The 15,542-nt window shown below is 42.4% G+C and overlaps 2 protein-coding genes across 2 annotated transcripts; both read left to right on the top strand.

Moving 5' to 3' along the window:
• th (tyrosine hydroxylase) lies at positions 1–6,768 on the top strand. The gene is made up of 13 exons (XM_018664156.2): positions 1–217; positions 699–902; positions 1,927–2,101; positions 2,208–2,296; positions 2,425–2,492; positions 2,600–2,650; positions 3,198–3,343; positions 3,481–3,616; positions 4,108–4,177; positions 4,263–4,319; positions 4,859–4,954; positions 5,086–5,219; positions 5,892–6,768. The coding sequence occupies exons 1-13, from the start codon at positions 134–136 to the stop codon at positions 6,049–6,051; spliced, it is 1,470 nt and encodes a 489-aa protein (XP_018519672.1). The 5' UTR covers positions 1–133; the 3' UTR covers positions 6,052–6,768.
• A 1,633-nt stretch (positions 6,769–8,401) lies between these two features.
• igf2b (insulin-like growth factor 2b) lies at positions 8,402–15,314 on the top strand. The gene is made up of 4 exons (XM_051073462.1): positions 8,402–8,609; positions 9,556–9,710; positions 11,258–11,435; positions 12,888–15,314. Exons 1-4 carry the CDS (start codon positions 8,535–8,537, stop codon positions 13,125–13,127), a joined length of 648 nt encoding a protein of 215 aa, XP_050929419.1. The 5' UTR covers positions 8,402–8,534; the 3' UTR covers positions 13,128–15,314.
• The last annotated feature ends 228 nt before the right edge of the window (positions 15,315–15,542 follow it).

Here is a 15,542-nt window from a genome sequence, read left to right as displayed (position 1 = left end):
GTCTGAGAAAAAAAACAGGAGAAAGGCTCTGGGCGCACGGCACAGCCTGAGAGGTCTAGAGAGCGCCACAGCTACACCGTCACTTCAGTTACACTTTGACAGATAATACAGAAGAAGACTTTTGAGCCCGAAGATGCCCCTTTCAAGCAGCTCCACGTCCTCCACAAAAAGCATTCGCAGAGCAGCATCCGAGCTGGAGAGGTCTGACTCCATCACGGTAAGAAATACCACCCAAGTTTCGTTTTGTAAATTGGTGTACAATCTTCTGTCTGTAATTGTGTTTTCGGTGATTTGTCTAAATCATATTCAGAAAACATTAGAAATTGTTGCGTTGCGCACGGAGAGCTTGGCGAGGTGACCATTACGCACAGCGGCGGTGCCTGATGTGCAAAAGATCGTATCTATATAGAGAAAAAGCATTCCGTAGTTTACCGTAGTTTAACACTAGCATGAATGTGTGCTGTGGCAGCTACTCAGTCTTAGCTATGTCGTAGGTTTACCTTGACTGCATTGCCGTTCTAATGCGCATTTGGAGATGTAAAGCGCTCCCATCAATTATCCAAAGAGATGTCCAAAAGGTAAGAAAAGCCCAACAGTTACCTTGCTCTGTCGTTGTGTCGGTGTGCTCTGTCAGTGAGTACAATCAAGAAATTTTGCAGCACCACCGGACTCTGAATTCTCTCTCTTTTTTTGAACAGTCTCCAAGATTCGTCGGTAGAAGGCAAAGCTTGATCGAAGATGCGCGCAAGGAGAGAGAAGCCGCCGCTGCAGCGGCAGAGGCTGCAGAGGCCAGTGAACAGATCGTGTTTGAGGAAGACGATGGAAAAGCTCTTCTCAACCTCTTCTTCACGTTAAGGAACTCCAAGACACCTGCGCTGTCGCGGACACTGAAAGTTTTCGAGGTTGGTATCACAATAGATCTTAACGAACGACTAGAGATGCGTTTGTCATAAGTTACAGTGAATTGCAAATCTGTGTATTTAACAGTTTTAGTTTAAAAAACTCTTTATATAGGATTTATGGTTTATAAATTTGAGGTTACTAGGTTGTTTAAATTCCCGCTGGCTGGTGTTTAGTTTGTTCCTTATATTTGAGAAGAGTGCAGTTACAAATGCTGGTATATATATATATATTAATATATTAACATGTTGGTGAATTATTAATATGTGCACTGGTTCATTGGTTTCTCACTTTCTGATACACCCTCAGTGTTGTCAGTATAGCCTAAATACATTTTGGATCATATCATCTGCAGCCCTTTTCCGTGAGGCAAGAAGTCAGAGGTGTTTTTCTATATGTTCTACCAATGGCTGATAGGTAAAGACTTAGTAACTGTTTTCTTAACATAAATAAACGCGTTCGTTACAATTCAAAGTTGCTCAATGAAGGCTGCCTTATCAGAAAGTGGTAGGAAGGTTCTGATGTAGATTCACATTATATCATTACATATCATCATCATGTTATATTGGTCATGATATACTGTAGCCAAGTGTATTTCATTTTCTGGACAGTGAAATCTCGGTCATCTACAAGTGATGATGATGTCTATAGTCTCTTTAGATACAATACAAAAATTGTGATAACTCTTTTGTGGGGCATCTGCTCTACTAGGAAGCTTAGCTGCATTTTTGAAATATTTTTTTATTCAAGATGTTTCCTACTGCTTTATGCATTATAACAAGCTTTTTGCATTAATGAAGTGTTGAGCTTGCTAATATACAAAATTGTGCATATTTTTTCTTGTCATCTTCATGCAGTTTTTAAAAATACTTTCAAATCAAAGAAACTGTTCCACATTTTATACGGGCTAGCTTGTGTCAGAAATTAAGATCTTAGTGTGCACCTCTCCATATCAAATACTGTGTCCCACCTTTGTCATATTTTGAATGTGAGCCAGTACATTTCAGTGTGTTGATTGTATTTCAGACATTTGAAGCTAAGATTCACCATTTGGAGACACGGCCGTGCCGAAAGCTCAGGGACAGCCTAGAAGGCCTGGAGTACTTTGTCCGCTGTGAGGTGCACCTCTCAGACGTCAGTACTCTCATCAGCTCCATCAAGAGGAATGCGGAGGACGTTAAAACCACCAAAGAAGTCAAATGTAGCACCCTTTCACTGCTTTTTACAGAATAATTGTGAAATGTTATGTTTTGCAGATGTAACCACAAAAACAGTACAGCTCAACTTCCCCTCTTTTTCTCTCTTAGTTCATTGGTTCCCAAAGAAAATAGCAGATTTGGACAGATGCCATCATCTGGTCACAAAATTTGATCCAGACTTAGATCAAGACCATCCTGTAAGTAACTCTGCCAGCAGCGTGTATGATGGGAAAATGATTGTCATTGCTTGGCTGGTTATGCTGTTGGACCAATATGTCATGACACAGAAAATGTGATCAGCGTTGGATATATTTGATTTGAATAGGGCTACACAGACCCTTCCTACAGACAGAGGAGGAGGATGATTGGTGACATTGCCTTCAGATACAGACAGTGAGATACAATCTTTTGCCTTAAAACTGCACTGACATCCATGTGAAAAAAAAACAGAAAACGAAAACTTGATTACTTGATTGAGTTGAATATATGTTTATCCTCAGTGGGGAGCCGATTCCCAGAGTGGAATACACAGAGGAGGAGATTGGCACATGGTAAGGGCTGCTTGCATGCTTATTTTCAGTGCTGTTAATATATGATGTACATGTGAAGGCTGAAGAGCATAAAATCAAAATGTACTCAGAATACAAATTGCCACTTCAAACAACCAGTTTGGCCTTCCTGCTGTTTCAGTATCAGAACATTGCTGTGTCCTTTCACCACCCTCTGAGTCAGTTTCATCTCATATCTGAGACAGTTTGGGTTTGGTTTGTCTTTCTTTTTGGCAAATTAGTTACAGATAGAGTCACTGTGAGTCAGATGTGGCAGCTTGAGCTCACCTGAGTGCAAAATGTATCAATTGACTGGGAACAAATGATGTGACAGGAAGAGTTCACAAGCCAGTGGATTTTCACTTGAATTGTTCATTTTGGTTGGACAGTTCCAGCAAAAGGAAAAGTCATCTCAGGATATTTACAGTGGATTTTATGGTTATTCATTTTTCAGTAGTGCCCATCCTTTTCTTATACTCTAGAAGGACATAAGGCATATTTTGCTTGAAAGAATAAATCTAAATTTTTATGTAATTATATTCCCAATCAGGCGGGAAGTCTACTCAACTCTGAGGGACTTGTATACCACCCATGCCTGCACTGAATACCTTGAGGCCTTCCGCCTGCTGGAAAGGCATTGTGGGTACAGTCCAGACAACATACCCCAGTTGGAAGACGTGTCACGCTTCCTTATAGGTAAAGAAACAATGAAAGACACAATAAGTAATCTCTCAGATTGGAACAAATGTTCAGTGAATACACTTTTCTTCAGCCCAAGGTTGGATTTTCCCTCTCCATCTCTTTATCTCTCCTCTGAACACACACACATACAGAGCGTACAGGGTTCCAGCTGCGTCCCGTGGCAGGTCTGCTCTCAGCTAGAGATTTCCTGGCCAGTTTGGCATTCCGGGTGTTCCAGTGCACCCAGTACATCCGACACGCCTCCTCTCCTATGCACTCACCGGAGCCGTGAGTACACCTGTGACTCCTCTTGCTTTTCTCCTCATGTAAATCTGTGTGCACCCAGTGCATCAAGTAAACCTCCATAAGCAAGGAAAAAATACTGTCGGACTGTGAAAATGAATGAAAGAAAAATTAATTTATTGCATTGCAATAAACAGATAAAGCTGTTCTATACATAAGGATTCTCATTTTTTGGTGTAAATAACCCAACCAAGTCTAAATTTATGGTTTCTTTTTTTTTTTCTTTCTTTCTTTCTTTCTTTCTTTCAAATTTTGGGCTATCTGTATGAAAATGAACTTCTGTCTTCACTTTTCCCCCTTTCACACTGGGCATGGAATTGTTTTCCTCTCTGTAACTATTGTGTTGTAATCCAACCAGATTGAACTGCCAATTTGTGATCGCAGAGTCTGTGTTTAGTTAAATCTATCTGTGCAGAGATTTCAGTTTGGATTAAATCTGGTCACAGCTGAATTTCTCTCTTTCTCTTTCTCCTCAGTGACTGTGTCCATGAACTTTTGGGCCACGTCCCCATGTTGGCCGATCGCACCTTTGCCCAGTTTTCACAGGTTAATGTCAGAGGATCTTGCAGATTTCCAGATTATTAGTTCCCATCTTGTGCTGTCATGTTCTGATCACAATTATTTGTTGCAGAACCTTGGTCTGGCATCACTTGGGGCTTCAGATGAAGATATTGAGAAATTGTCCACAGTAAGACTCTTGTCCTCCAACACCAATAATACTTAGGGACTGTGCAAAATTTACTGAGGTGGAATGAGGTGCTAAAAGTTATGACTTTTAAAACACATTTAAATAAAAAAAAGAAATCAAAAGAAAAAAACTGACACCACACTACAAGATTAAATTAAGTGCAAAATAAATCCCAGATACAAGACATAATTGTCTGTTCTATACAGCAAAACACAAATTTTGGTGCACACGAGGATCATGCTCTGGATATGAAAGGTTTTTCATTGAATTATTCGTGTTTTTTTTGTTTTTCTGTGAATTTTGCTAGAAAACAAAGAAGCAATATGTAAATCTGGAGCGACAAAAAACTAAAGACTCTCCCCCTCTTTGCCAGAACATCCAGACTACCCTCCCTTCTGCCAATAGAAGAGATATATAACCCTTACCCTTTTCTGACCACCTCCCCTCTTTTTTGTACAGTCCCTTTTCTAAAATAAAAATAATGAATTGAGTAATTCTTTTTCTTAAAAAAACATTCTAATTATGCTTTTTCCCATCAGCTGTACTGGTTTACCGTCGAGTATGGCCTATGTAAACAGAATGGTGAGGTGAAGGCTTATGGCGCTGGACTGCTCTCCTCTTATGGAGAGCTTGTGGTGCGTTCCGGCATGTTTCCTCTGGTCTCTGCTTAATGTTTTAATCGTTCTCTGGATGAGAAAGCACAAGAGCTGAAGCCAAACTGAGCCGTCAGCTAATTCTCCATCCTTCTCTTTTAACTGGCATCCAGCACTCTCTGTCTGACGAACCAGAGACAAGGGAGTTCGATCCAGAGGCTGCGGCGGTGCAGCCCTATCAAGACCAGACGTACCAGCCTGTCTACTTTGTTTCTGAGAGCTTTTCGGACGCCAAGGAGAAATTCAGGTAATTTCATCTTTGGATCCACACATTCAAATACACAAAAACATACAGCGACAGAAGGAGGAAAAAAACAAAAAGGAGAGGGGTTATGTAAGGACAAGGTCAGAGAACAGCCAGCCAACCCCTAAGGCCACAAACTTTTGTAGGTCAGCCATATCAGCCAGAAGACAGCTGTTACTAATGTAGTGTTTCTTACCAAGGCAAAATGCTGGAGTTTGATTTGGCAAACACATCAAATGTTGCCCTGCAAAACAAGTAGCTTTAGTGAGTGTTTTGACAGTATTTTGTCTCCAGTAGAATATAGCACATGACATCCCTGCCACACTGGATGAGAAAATATCAGCATGGGAATGTTTGTGCAGCCCTAGCATAGTAAATATGAAAGAGAGTATAGTATGGATATCATTATATGGGAGTGTATTTCTTATGTGGTGCTGATATGAACAGGATATCCCAGTCTCTATATGGAGCAAGCAAAACTACAACAGGGGAAATTTTTTCTAGTCAGTTAAAAGGAAGTTTCTTGTTGCCAAGTGAAATATTTGGGTTTACAATTCTCAGACAGGGCAGCTTCAGTGCACACATTTGTGTACATGTGGAGCAGAAAGACAACCTCACCTTTGTGCTCTTGAGATCATACTTTTTGTTTTCTGACCTCTCCATATCTTCGAGCAGGACATACGTAGCCGGCATCAAGCGTCCCTTCTCAGTGAGGTTCGATCCCTACACCAACAGTGTCGAGGTCCTAGACAACCCGCTGAAGATCCAGGGAGGCCTGGAGTGGGTGAAGGATGAGCTTAAGATGCTGACAGATGCTCTCAGCGTTTTGTCATGATGATGCCCCTCACCCCAACCCCTCCCAGTCCGTGACCACCCCTGCTGTCGTTTGCTTCTTCTCTCCACTGTGCTCCGCAACGTCTGACGTGTAAACAAGACCAGTGTGTTCATCTCTCTGTGCTGTACCTCCAGTATGATGCTGTTTCTGACGAGTCGTTGCTTGTTGTGGCTGTGGCTGTTTGGCCGACAGGGTTGCAACCGTTAAAACCTCAATACGCAGCGCAAGGCAAAGTTTCCAAAGATGTTATAACGCCTCGCTGGGTGTGGATCCTTTTTTGTGAAATGATGGGGTTTTACTGACTGGGCCATTCATGCTTTTAAAGCAAATTTGTGCTGTTTGAGTATTATGTCAAAATTTGAACCAAAATCAAAGGGAACTATGATAATGAATGTATTAGAATAAAACTAAATGGGTATGGTATAATTATTTTAAAATCAAAGAAACATAATGGTATAAAAAAGAATATATTTAAATCATATTTATTTTATTTAGAAAAACATCTATCTCTGCTGTGCTAAAGACTTTGTTTACAAATATATGAATTCAGTATTTGAGTATTGCCTCTAAATTTGCTGATTTATTTGGTTTCATGCTGTTTTGTCTTGCAATGCAAATGCATAATAAAAGAAATACTAAAGCATACTTTCCATGTTATGAACTGTTGATTACTGCTTCAGTAAAAAGACTGTCAAATATTAAAGACGTGCAAATTAACATTATAGTGTTTGCTGTCTTGTTTGTATATAATTACCTGTAATTCTCTATGATACTCTTATCCTCTCAGGTCTGACAGGAGAAACAGAAATCGCTCATTCAATGATGCTTGACTACACAGCATTTTACATTTCTCTGCCACAAGAGGGGGCAGTCCAGCAGGTTGTACCTGCCTGGCCTTAAAATCACAGCAGATTTTTATTGAGCTTATTAAAGGACTAAATCTTCTTAATTCTCTCCTCCTGCCTTTAACCTCAACAGGCAGTTTTGCAATGTTATTTGATGTTGAAAACAAGCTTATAAAATATGAATGGCAAAATGCACTCACTGAGAAGTGAGCTTTAAGAATCCAGACAATGAAATCAAATACAGGTAACACTTACACTGAAAAAATGTGTTGATGTGTGACCACCATCTATGTAAATAGTACAGAGTCCTACATTGGCTCACATATACCAAAGCATACATGCTATTTGGGACAACTAACTGTCCCTGGGTAATGACACAATGGAACAATGTTAAATTCCAAATAAAAGAGGGACTTTGTCCAGGCAGACCTCCCTGCTGGTCAGGTAAAGGAGCTGACCAGCAGTCAAACACACAAAGCAGCCCCTCCAACCTGCTGAAAGCTGTGAGACAAACAAATGGAGGTTCACCACTAGGACCACTAGGTGTCAGTCTGTGTCTGAAGACATGACCACTTTCTTACCTTCTGCAGAAGCTACACTTACATAAGGGAAACCTCAGTTTTATCAAGAAAAAGAAAAGTGAGTGTGCTTGCAAATATATAAAATCATATTTCACAGCTTGATGTATGCAGTCTCTTTGCCTATGTAACATCTGGATGAGGTTTTACAGCTGGACAGGACAGAGTGTGTTCATCTGTCATCTAAAATAAAGTGATGCATGGATTCATTTATAATAATAATAATTATTGTTGTTGTTGTTGTTGTTGTTATCCGTTTTTTTTCTGTTTTTTTGTTTTTGTTTTTGTTTTTTTTTTGTTTGTGAGCAGCCAGTTTTTTTCTACCAGACTTTTGTCACTGACTCTCCATCATATGATGTTGCATTCATGGTGACTTGAAGCTTCCAGATCATATATTTCTGTATCGGTCACTGAAAGTCACTGATGCATCCTTCTCCTCCTCTGTATCAACCCCAGTCTATGGGCTACTTCCATCAGGGAGGATAACCTTAGTAATCGACCTTCACTCCATTGTCAGTCACATTTGACCCTGGTGACTACATCCACACCTGAGTCAGAGGAAAGCCGCAGACCTTGGCCACATCGCTTTCACTCTGAATGTTAATCTTAATTACAGCAGGGCGGAGACATTGACATTTTTCTTGGAGTCTGAGGAATTACGTTCTTGTTCAGTCTGCGTCCTGTGTGTAAACATTGTGATTGTAGGTTACAGTGCGTAAACGTGGAAAATGCCTATGGAATTGTTCCATATTTTGTGACTCTCACTCTCTCTCCCTCTCTTTCCCCCATTACTTTTTCTCCCTTTAAGCACTTTTCCATAAAACGTCTCTGGACCATTTTTTTTCACCAGCCGTGAAGAGGAGGAGCGAGGGGGTGGGGTGTGGGTGTAAGGGGCGTGTTTTAGTATATAATACTTCTCCCTGAGAAGTTTTGCCTGTCGCCTGGTCTTTGGGACAGCGTGTCACACATCATCTCTATAGCCTCACCAACTGGGAAACTAACTCACCTGCAATCCCTCCAACCAAATAACCCCCCGACGTTTTGACTACTGCCATCTGACATGGAGACCCAGCAAAGACACGGACAACACTCACTTTGCCACACCTGCCGGAGAGCGGAGAGCAGCAGAATGAAGGTAACCAGAGGGAACGAATAGTTTTATTCTCTGCAGTTGTGCTGTGCGTGTACTGAAAGACCTCTGGGGAATGGTTGTAGCGATATCCTCTTGGCTTTGTAAGTGAGAAAACCGCCTCGGGCTGAGCTGATGCATTGCTCGCATAATTTTCTTTTTGTGCAATTTGAGCAACCGGACATCTCTTTCATTTGCATGCAACAGAGAAAGTTCAAGATGCGTACATGAACCGAAGAGCGCAAGAAGCTTTGAGGCATCTGTGCAACAGGTTTTTCCCCCCGATTGTATAGAAGAAAAGAGTTGAGACGTATTCTATTCTTCTCTGTCTGGATGGTGCGCCGTTCGCTGGACTTGGAGCGAACAGCTGGTCTTTTTTGCCGGCAGATAGGGGGCGGTAGGTTCTGAGGGTCAGTGAGCTCGCTTATAGGGTGAGCAAGGGGAAAATATATGCTGAGTCTAGTTTTTCAGATAGTTAACTATCGAGCAGCCAGTCTAGCAACTTCTGGAGAGTTGTGTAAGGGTGTGAAGCCAGAGATAGCGTCTACTTTTTTTCCTCCAGAATAAGCACTTCTCTCAGGTGCGCCATGGTGACAGCGGGAGATAACTATCCGGGGGGGGGGGGGGGGGGGGTGCTCATTTGGCATCATTTGTCTCACGTAATAGGCTTTTTTTTCTGAGTTAGTAGGTCAATGCATAGAAACAGCGTTTTACACTGGGAGTCGTGCGACTTAAACAAGCGTGCAAATGTGAATGCGTAAGATTGGATCCTGTGAAAGGCAACATCTGGCTGTCATCTGACAATTTCTAAAAAAAAAAAAAAAGGAAGAAAGAAAGAAAAAGAAAAAAAGAGGAAAAAAACATTTTGTGTCATCACTCTTGAAATGTGTGGTTGTATTTGTGGAGCCGATGCTTTATTCTGCATTGTGGTTTTATTTTTTTTTGTCTGCAGGTCAAAAAGATGTCTTCGTCCAGTCGTGCGCTGCTGTTTGCACTGGCCCTGACGCTCTACGTTGTGGAAATGGCCTCGGCAGAGACGCTGTGTGGGGGGGAGCTGGTGGATGCGCTGCAGTTTGTCTGTGAAGACAGAGGCTTCTATTTCAGTAGGTTTACAAAGTTTGCACGATGAGCTGCGTCAATGTTGATTCGCTCTTTATTCTCCCTCTGTTGTTCCTTCGCACACATATGCGTGCTATGCGTGTTTGGTATTTTTCTTTCTCACGCACAGACACGCACGCGCGCGCACACACACACACACACACACATACTGACTGAGAGGCAGGCAGAAAGAGAGTGAGAAGGAGATTACAGCCAGCTGTGTGTCTCAAGACCTCGTCCAGGCTGCTCTGCTGAGTGTGCGCATTCTGCCCTACCTCTCATTGCATATGAAAGGCCGACGAGCTGTGAAGGCACACACGACTCAGCGCGACACAATGGGCCGCTTGTTTACCAGTAAAGTAATAGCACCCCAAGAGGCATACCAGTCACCTCAGCACCAGTGTTCCCAGGCCAGGCGACCACACTGATGAGCCCGAGGGGGGTGGAGAGAGAGAGAGAGAGAGAGAGAGGGTGATGTCAGGTTAGGAGGAAAGATCAGTAACATCAACTCTGATCATTGCTTCCATTGTAGTGATGATGGGAATAGCTGTAACGCATTATGTGAATGCATTGTGGTAGCTGTTAATCCTCAAATGGATAAGCTTCTGTTTGCTCAGTATGCAGTGTTTGTGACAAACATAAATTCACCTTCCTCTGATCTCTGCAACAGAGGAAATACTTTTTACTTTTTTAATGGGGGGGGGGGGTTATCCATATCCCACCCACTGCTTTTCACCTTTGAGAGACAGGCAGTTTCTTTGTGTGCTGCTTGCCACAGAAGCTCCTCTCCAATCACAATGATCATTATCCAATTTGGGCCAACATAGATGTGCTCCCTCCTCCTCTTTGCCTTCTCTCCCTCTCCCCCCCTCTCTCTCTCATGTTCCTCTTCCTGCAATCAGATCTAGCTTCCCCTCTCATGAGATTTCTCCAACATTGTGTGGGGCGCAGGACTTCAAACAAGGCCTTTATTGATCGCGAATAGTGTTCCCCCTGTGCAACATTCTAACCGTCCACCCCCCTCACCTTATTCTTCTATACCTTCCACTCTAACGTCTTTATTCTCTTTCCCTTTTGTTTTGCATTCTTTCCCTCTGTTTTGAACCTTCACACACCCTCTCTCTGCACTGATCCCTGTTTTCTCTACCTCCCTGCCCCTCCCCTCTCTCTCCCTCCTCATCCTCTTTATCTCTGCTGACTTGACAAAGGACAAGGTCACAGAAGAGTTTCCATTTTATGTATTTGCTCACCCAAAGGTCTGTCTGAGAGCTTAGTGCTCTGTCGCTCTCTTTTAGCGTCTACAGCACAGCATGTTTACTTGTGTATTCACTCATTAAAGGACTTCCAGATAGCCTTAATCAGATTATCCTCTACAAACAAAAAGATTTGTTGCTGTTGGTCATAGATTTCCTTTTATCCTCTTTACTCTGTGGACTGCTATGATTGTCGAAGTAATCCTGCAAAAACAACCTAGAATCGTTACTGATGCCAGTGTTGTGTCCCCATACCTTAACCTTGCCTTCTTTTATCCCTCACTTTTGTTTCTCCTCAGGTAGGCCAACCAGCAGGGGTAGCAACCGGCGCCCCCAGAACCGTGGGATCGTAGAGGAATGTTGTTTCCGTAGCTGTGACCTCAACCTGCTGGAGCAGTACTGTGCCAAACCCGCCAAGTCCGAAAGGGACGTGTCGGCCACCTCTCTACAGGTCATACCCGTGATGCCCGCACTAAAACAGGTACATCTCAAGTACAACAACAACAACAACAACCACACACACCAGTGTGGGAAACAATGCTAATCCTCGTCCCTATCTGTCTTCCCATCACCTTCGCCTCTATTCACCTCTGAGCGTTGCCCCTATGTCCCTGACACAAAGTACAGACTGAAACCCATAGACAGGTTTATCTAGTTAAATGGTCACTGGTAAGCAGTTACCTTCCATGCAAAATGCTGATCGTTGTGGAAAACATCAAGACAGTCACAGCACATTGCATTCAGGAAAAGGCAGAGTCATACTCACAGGCTTGAGTGTGTGTGTGAGAGAGAGAAAGAGAGAAAGTCTGTGAGATGGTGGAGGCTGCCGGTCCGTAACAAAACTGTGTTCTGAGTGTGTGATAATTAGTTACGGAACAGCAAGCTCTCCAAAACTGGCATGCATTTTTAATTCTGCATGGTCAAAAACACCTGACCTGGCCAGCGGAGCCTCTCCGAAATATGTCACGAACATGAAGGGAATCGTCAAAGCGTTTCAGGTTTTTTTACTGCGGTCACAAGACTGAGCAGTGGCTGCTTTCCAGACCTCTTAAAATCCCTTCAGCCCTCTTAGACAAGAAGAGAAAGATGTTTATAATGTTTCTGCTTTGACTTGTTAGAAAATCAGTGTCGGTGTAGTGAGATTGCTGGCGATTGTAACTGAATAAGTACTGCAAATGTCAAAATGGAAAGTAATGGACTTTCTGTCTGAAATGCAATAAATAGGCTGCTAGGGAATTAGTTGGGACATGTCCCTAGTTTGTCTGGGCAGGGAGAGTTGATGGGTACAGCCTGCTCTGAGGGCCAGCTGTGTTTAGCCTATTGAGCAGGCCTGAAGTGAATGAAGGGGGACAAACACTCTTCAAGTGGCAGGACCAAAACAAGCCATTCAGATGGAGCACTGGCTACTCACGCATAAATTCTAGCCTCGCTGCTACCACTCCCACTTTGTCTCAGTCTCTGGTGCCCAGCACAACACCTAACGCTGTTTACAAGAGTTTGCCCTGTAAGAATAGAGGTTTTGAAATAACAATGCGTTTATGTGCTGTTTCATTCGGTCTGCAGAGGTTAGTCAGTTCAGTGGGTCGTTGGGTGAACGACGACGTGCTCCTCATATGTATATGAGGCAAGTGACCGCCCTTCCCTTTGACAGTATGTTAAAGAGGCTGAACTAAGCACTTGTTGACAGCTTCTCTCAGTCAAGGAAACCAAAACAAGGGCAAGTCAGAGGCAAGGCGAGTCTGTTATGACGCTCAGTGCTATAAGAATGACATTTGATTTCCATTTAACTGGCCCAACAATGACTGAATATTCTCAGAACATAAACATGGTTTTCCTCCATTGTAATATGCACTTGCACAGCATCTTATCACCCCTAATGAACTGACTCCCTCTTTTCCCTTTTTCCTTTATTTTCGTCTGCACGCCACAATAGGAAGTCCCAAGGAAGCAGCATGTGACCGTGAAGTATTCCAAATACGAGGTGTGGCAGAGGAAGGCGGCCCAGCGGCTCCGGAGGGGTGTCCCCGCCATCCTGAGGGCCAAAAAGTTTCGGAGGCAGGCGGAGAAGATCAAAGCACAGGAGCAGGTTATCTTCCACAGGCCCCTGATCAGCCTTCCCAGCAAACTGCCTCCCGTCTTGCTCACCACGGACAACTATGTCAACCACAAATGAGCCCGCTGCCAGCCCTTTGCACAGACAAGAGTTTGGAGGGAGAAAAAAAGACTAGGGGATTATAGCTTTGTCTCTGACGTCATTTCTGTGGCAGTCCTCTTTGACCTCCCCTGCCCTGTCCGAGCCCACCAATCCCTCCCCCTGCTCTCATCCACTACTTCTTGACCTCCTGGCCCCCTTCTAATGCCCCCCGTCAAACCCACCCACCCTCCTCCGGCACACAAACATGCCTTCACATTCTTCCTGTCTGAAGTCTTTCGCTCCCTCTCTCTTTCAGTCACTGACACAAAAGGCACAAACGCAAATGACGAACAAAAAGTTAACAATTTGGCTGAATGCAATTCAGGTGGATCCTTAAGCAAAAGAGAAAAGGGAAGGGAGAAAAGAAGATGAAAGAGATCTGCGGTTTGCAAGTGTCAAGAGGACACCCTGCGGAATGTTTTTTTTTTTTTAATCCTTGTGGAAGACAACTGAACGTGAAGAACAGCTTGCATGAAAGAATCCATTCCACACCATTTTTCCTGAGGCAAAAAGAAAATCTCTGTTAGTTCTTTTTCTTATTAGTTTGCACCTCTACCTATAAAGGGACTTCCACACTGTAAGGAATTATTTTGTAAAATTAGATTCCTGTTCCAGCACCTTTTGATCACAAACAAAAAGCAGAAAAGAGTCTGCAAAATTGCACATTGCCACGGATTACGTCAAAGTAAAGAAAAAAATGGCACTATTTTTTTATGAACAATGAACGTGTAGCTTAAAAAAATGTCATGGTGCTAGCTTTGGGAATGGACTCAAAGAAGAGGTTGAAAAGCACGTTTTTTTTCTTTGAATGAATATTAAAACTTTCCGTTTTAAGGAAAGTGTGACTTTAAAAAAAGAGGAAAATAAAGGATATGGGGGAGCTCCTGGCAGTGGCAATGTCAAGGGGGAAGTGTCACTGAGAAAAAGATACGGGCTGTGTTTGCTAGGCTCTAGGCTCACAGCGAGTGCTAGCGGCTGCTCATCACTAGCTTGCCAGCACAAGCGGCAAGGGGGACCTGAGACCCAGTCCCTGCTCCTCCCGTCCCTCTGAGGCTGCCGGACACAGGGAGCAGTGTGGGGACACATATGGGACACCGTGGACCGCCTGGATTAGGACAGTACTACAGTTCTGGGACAGTACTTCCTGTTCGCCATGGCTTTGCAGACTGCTCTGACAGGAAGTAACATGGCATGGACAAAGAGCGAGTGGGATAATGATGATTATATTTTATTTTGTCTTTTTTCTGTTTTCTTTTCATATCAATGTTTCAATGAAAAAAAAAAGGAAAACCCCGTCAGTTTCTGGTACCGTGACATTCCTGTTTTTCCAAGTTAGGCATTTTTTTTGTTTCCATGGTTATTGTTATGATGTTATTTTACAATTCTAAAGAAAGGCACAAAATTTCAATTCAAAGGGAAAAAAACAGCAATAATGTCAACTAACATTTTATTTTTATTGTATATCAGTAGTATTCACATGCTTTTGCCTGAAAACAAATACTTGAATATATATATATATACATCTATATATATATATATATATATATATATATATAAATATAAATATAAATATAGATATATAATTAGTTTCCAGGGACGTTGTGTTATTTTCCTTTAGTCTGAGCTGTATCTTGCGTAATGAGCCGCCAAGCTTTTTTGTTTGTTTGTTGAAATACAAATAAGGGCACTGTATAAAGGCATTATTTATTTTGTTATAAAATATATTTGAAAATTGGTCCAAATAATATACGTAGCACTGATGCTCAACTGACAGATTTATTTTGTATGATCTCTGTTTTCCAATTGGAGTTGTAAGGCTTTTTTGTAGATGCTTTGTACCAAAAATAATGTCTTTTTTTCCTTTTTTTTGTTTGCCATAGTTACTTTAAATTAATATTTTAACAGCAGCATAGCCTGGATTGCTTAGGCATGTTATGTCACAGAAATAGGCACATACTCTGAATACGTTGGTCTGCATGGATTTCCAGAAGCCTGTCAGGGTTGTCTGTGAAAAGGAAAGCATCAATGAGTGACTTTTATTATTGGAAAAAAAAACAACTGTTCAACATTGATTGTACTCAAACCCACTATGTTTTTGAAGCCACTTTAGTATTGATGGCGGGGGAAATGATCAGTCCTTCATTAAATCATGTCTTTGTAATTGTGCATGGTGTCCTATGATCTTCTAAGGAGCATCTTGCCTATGTGCCAGTGCCATTGCCGTGTGTTGGTTTGGGTCACAAGGTCACAAATGTCCAGTCAGCTGTAGATTTAGAGTTTAGCTTACATGTGACTTACACATGTCAATGCCCTAGGTGGAGGTTATGATGCAAACAACCATCAAAGGTCACCTAAAGGTCATTGTCTATCAAGGAGATATTATCATCACTCGGC

The sequence above is a fragment of the Lates calcarifer genome, linkage group LG10, assembly GCF_001640805.2.
Source record: "Lates calcarifer isolate ASB-BC8 linkage group LG10, TLL_Latcal_v3, whole genome shotgun sequence".
Lineage (NCBI taxonomy): Eukaryota > Metazoa > Chordata > Actinopteri > Centropomidae > Lates > Lates calcarifer.
Note: the sequence above shows the minus strand (reverse complement) of the source record. Positions and strands in the feature narration are given on the sequence as shown.

Excerpts from the sequence above, each read along its gene's own strand:
- th (XM_018664156.2), top strand. The coding sequence starts at position 134 with ATGCCCCTTTCAAGCAGCTCCACGTCCTCCACAAAAAGCATTCGCAGA. Across the intron at positions 2,493-2,599 it reads ATTGCCTTCAGATACAGACA|TGGGGAGCCGATTCCCAGAG; the intron begins GTGAGATACAAT and ends GTTTATCCTCAG. Across the intron at positions 3,617-4,107 it reads CCTATGCACTCACCGGAGCC|TGACTGTGTCCATGAACTTT; the intron begins GTGAGTACACCT and ends CTTTCTCCTCAG.
- igf2b (XM_051073462.1), top strand. The coding sequence starts at position 8,535 with ATGGAGACCCAGCAAAGACACGGACAACACTCACTTTGCCACACCTGC. Across the intron at positions 9,711-11,257 it reads AGAGGCTTCTATTTCAGTAG|GCCAACCAGCAGGGGTAGCA; the intron begins GTTTACAAAGTT and ends CTCCTCAGGTAG. Across the intron at positions 11,436-12,887 it reads TGATGCCCGCACTAAAACAG|GAAGTCCCAAGGAAGCAGCA; the intron begins GTACATCTCAAG and ends ACGCCACAATAG.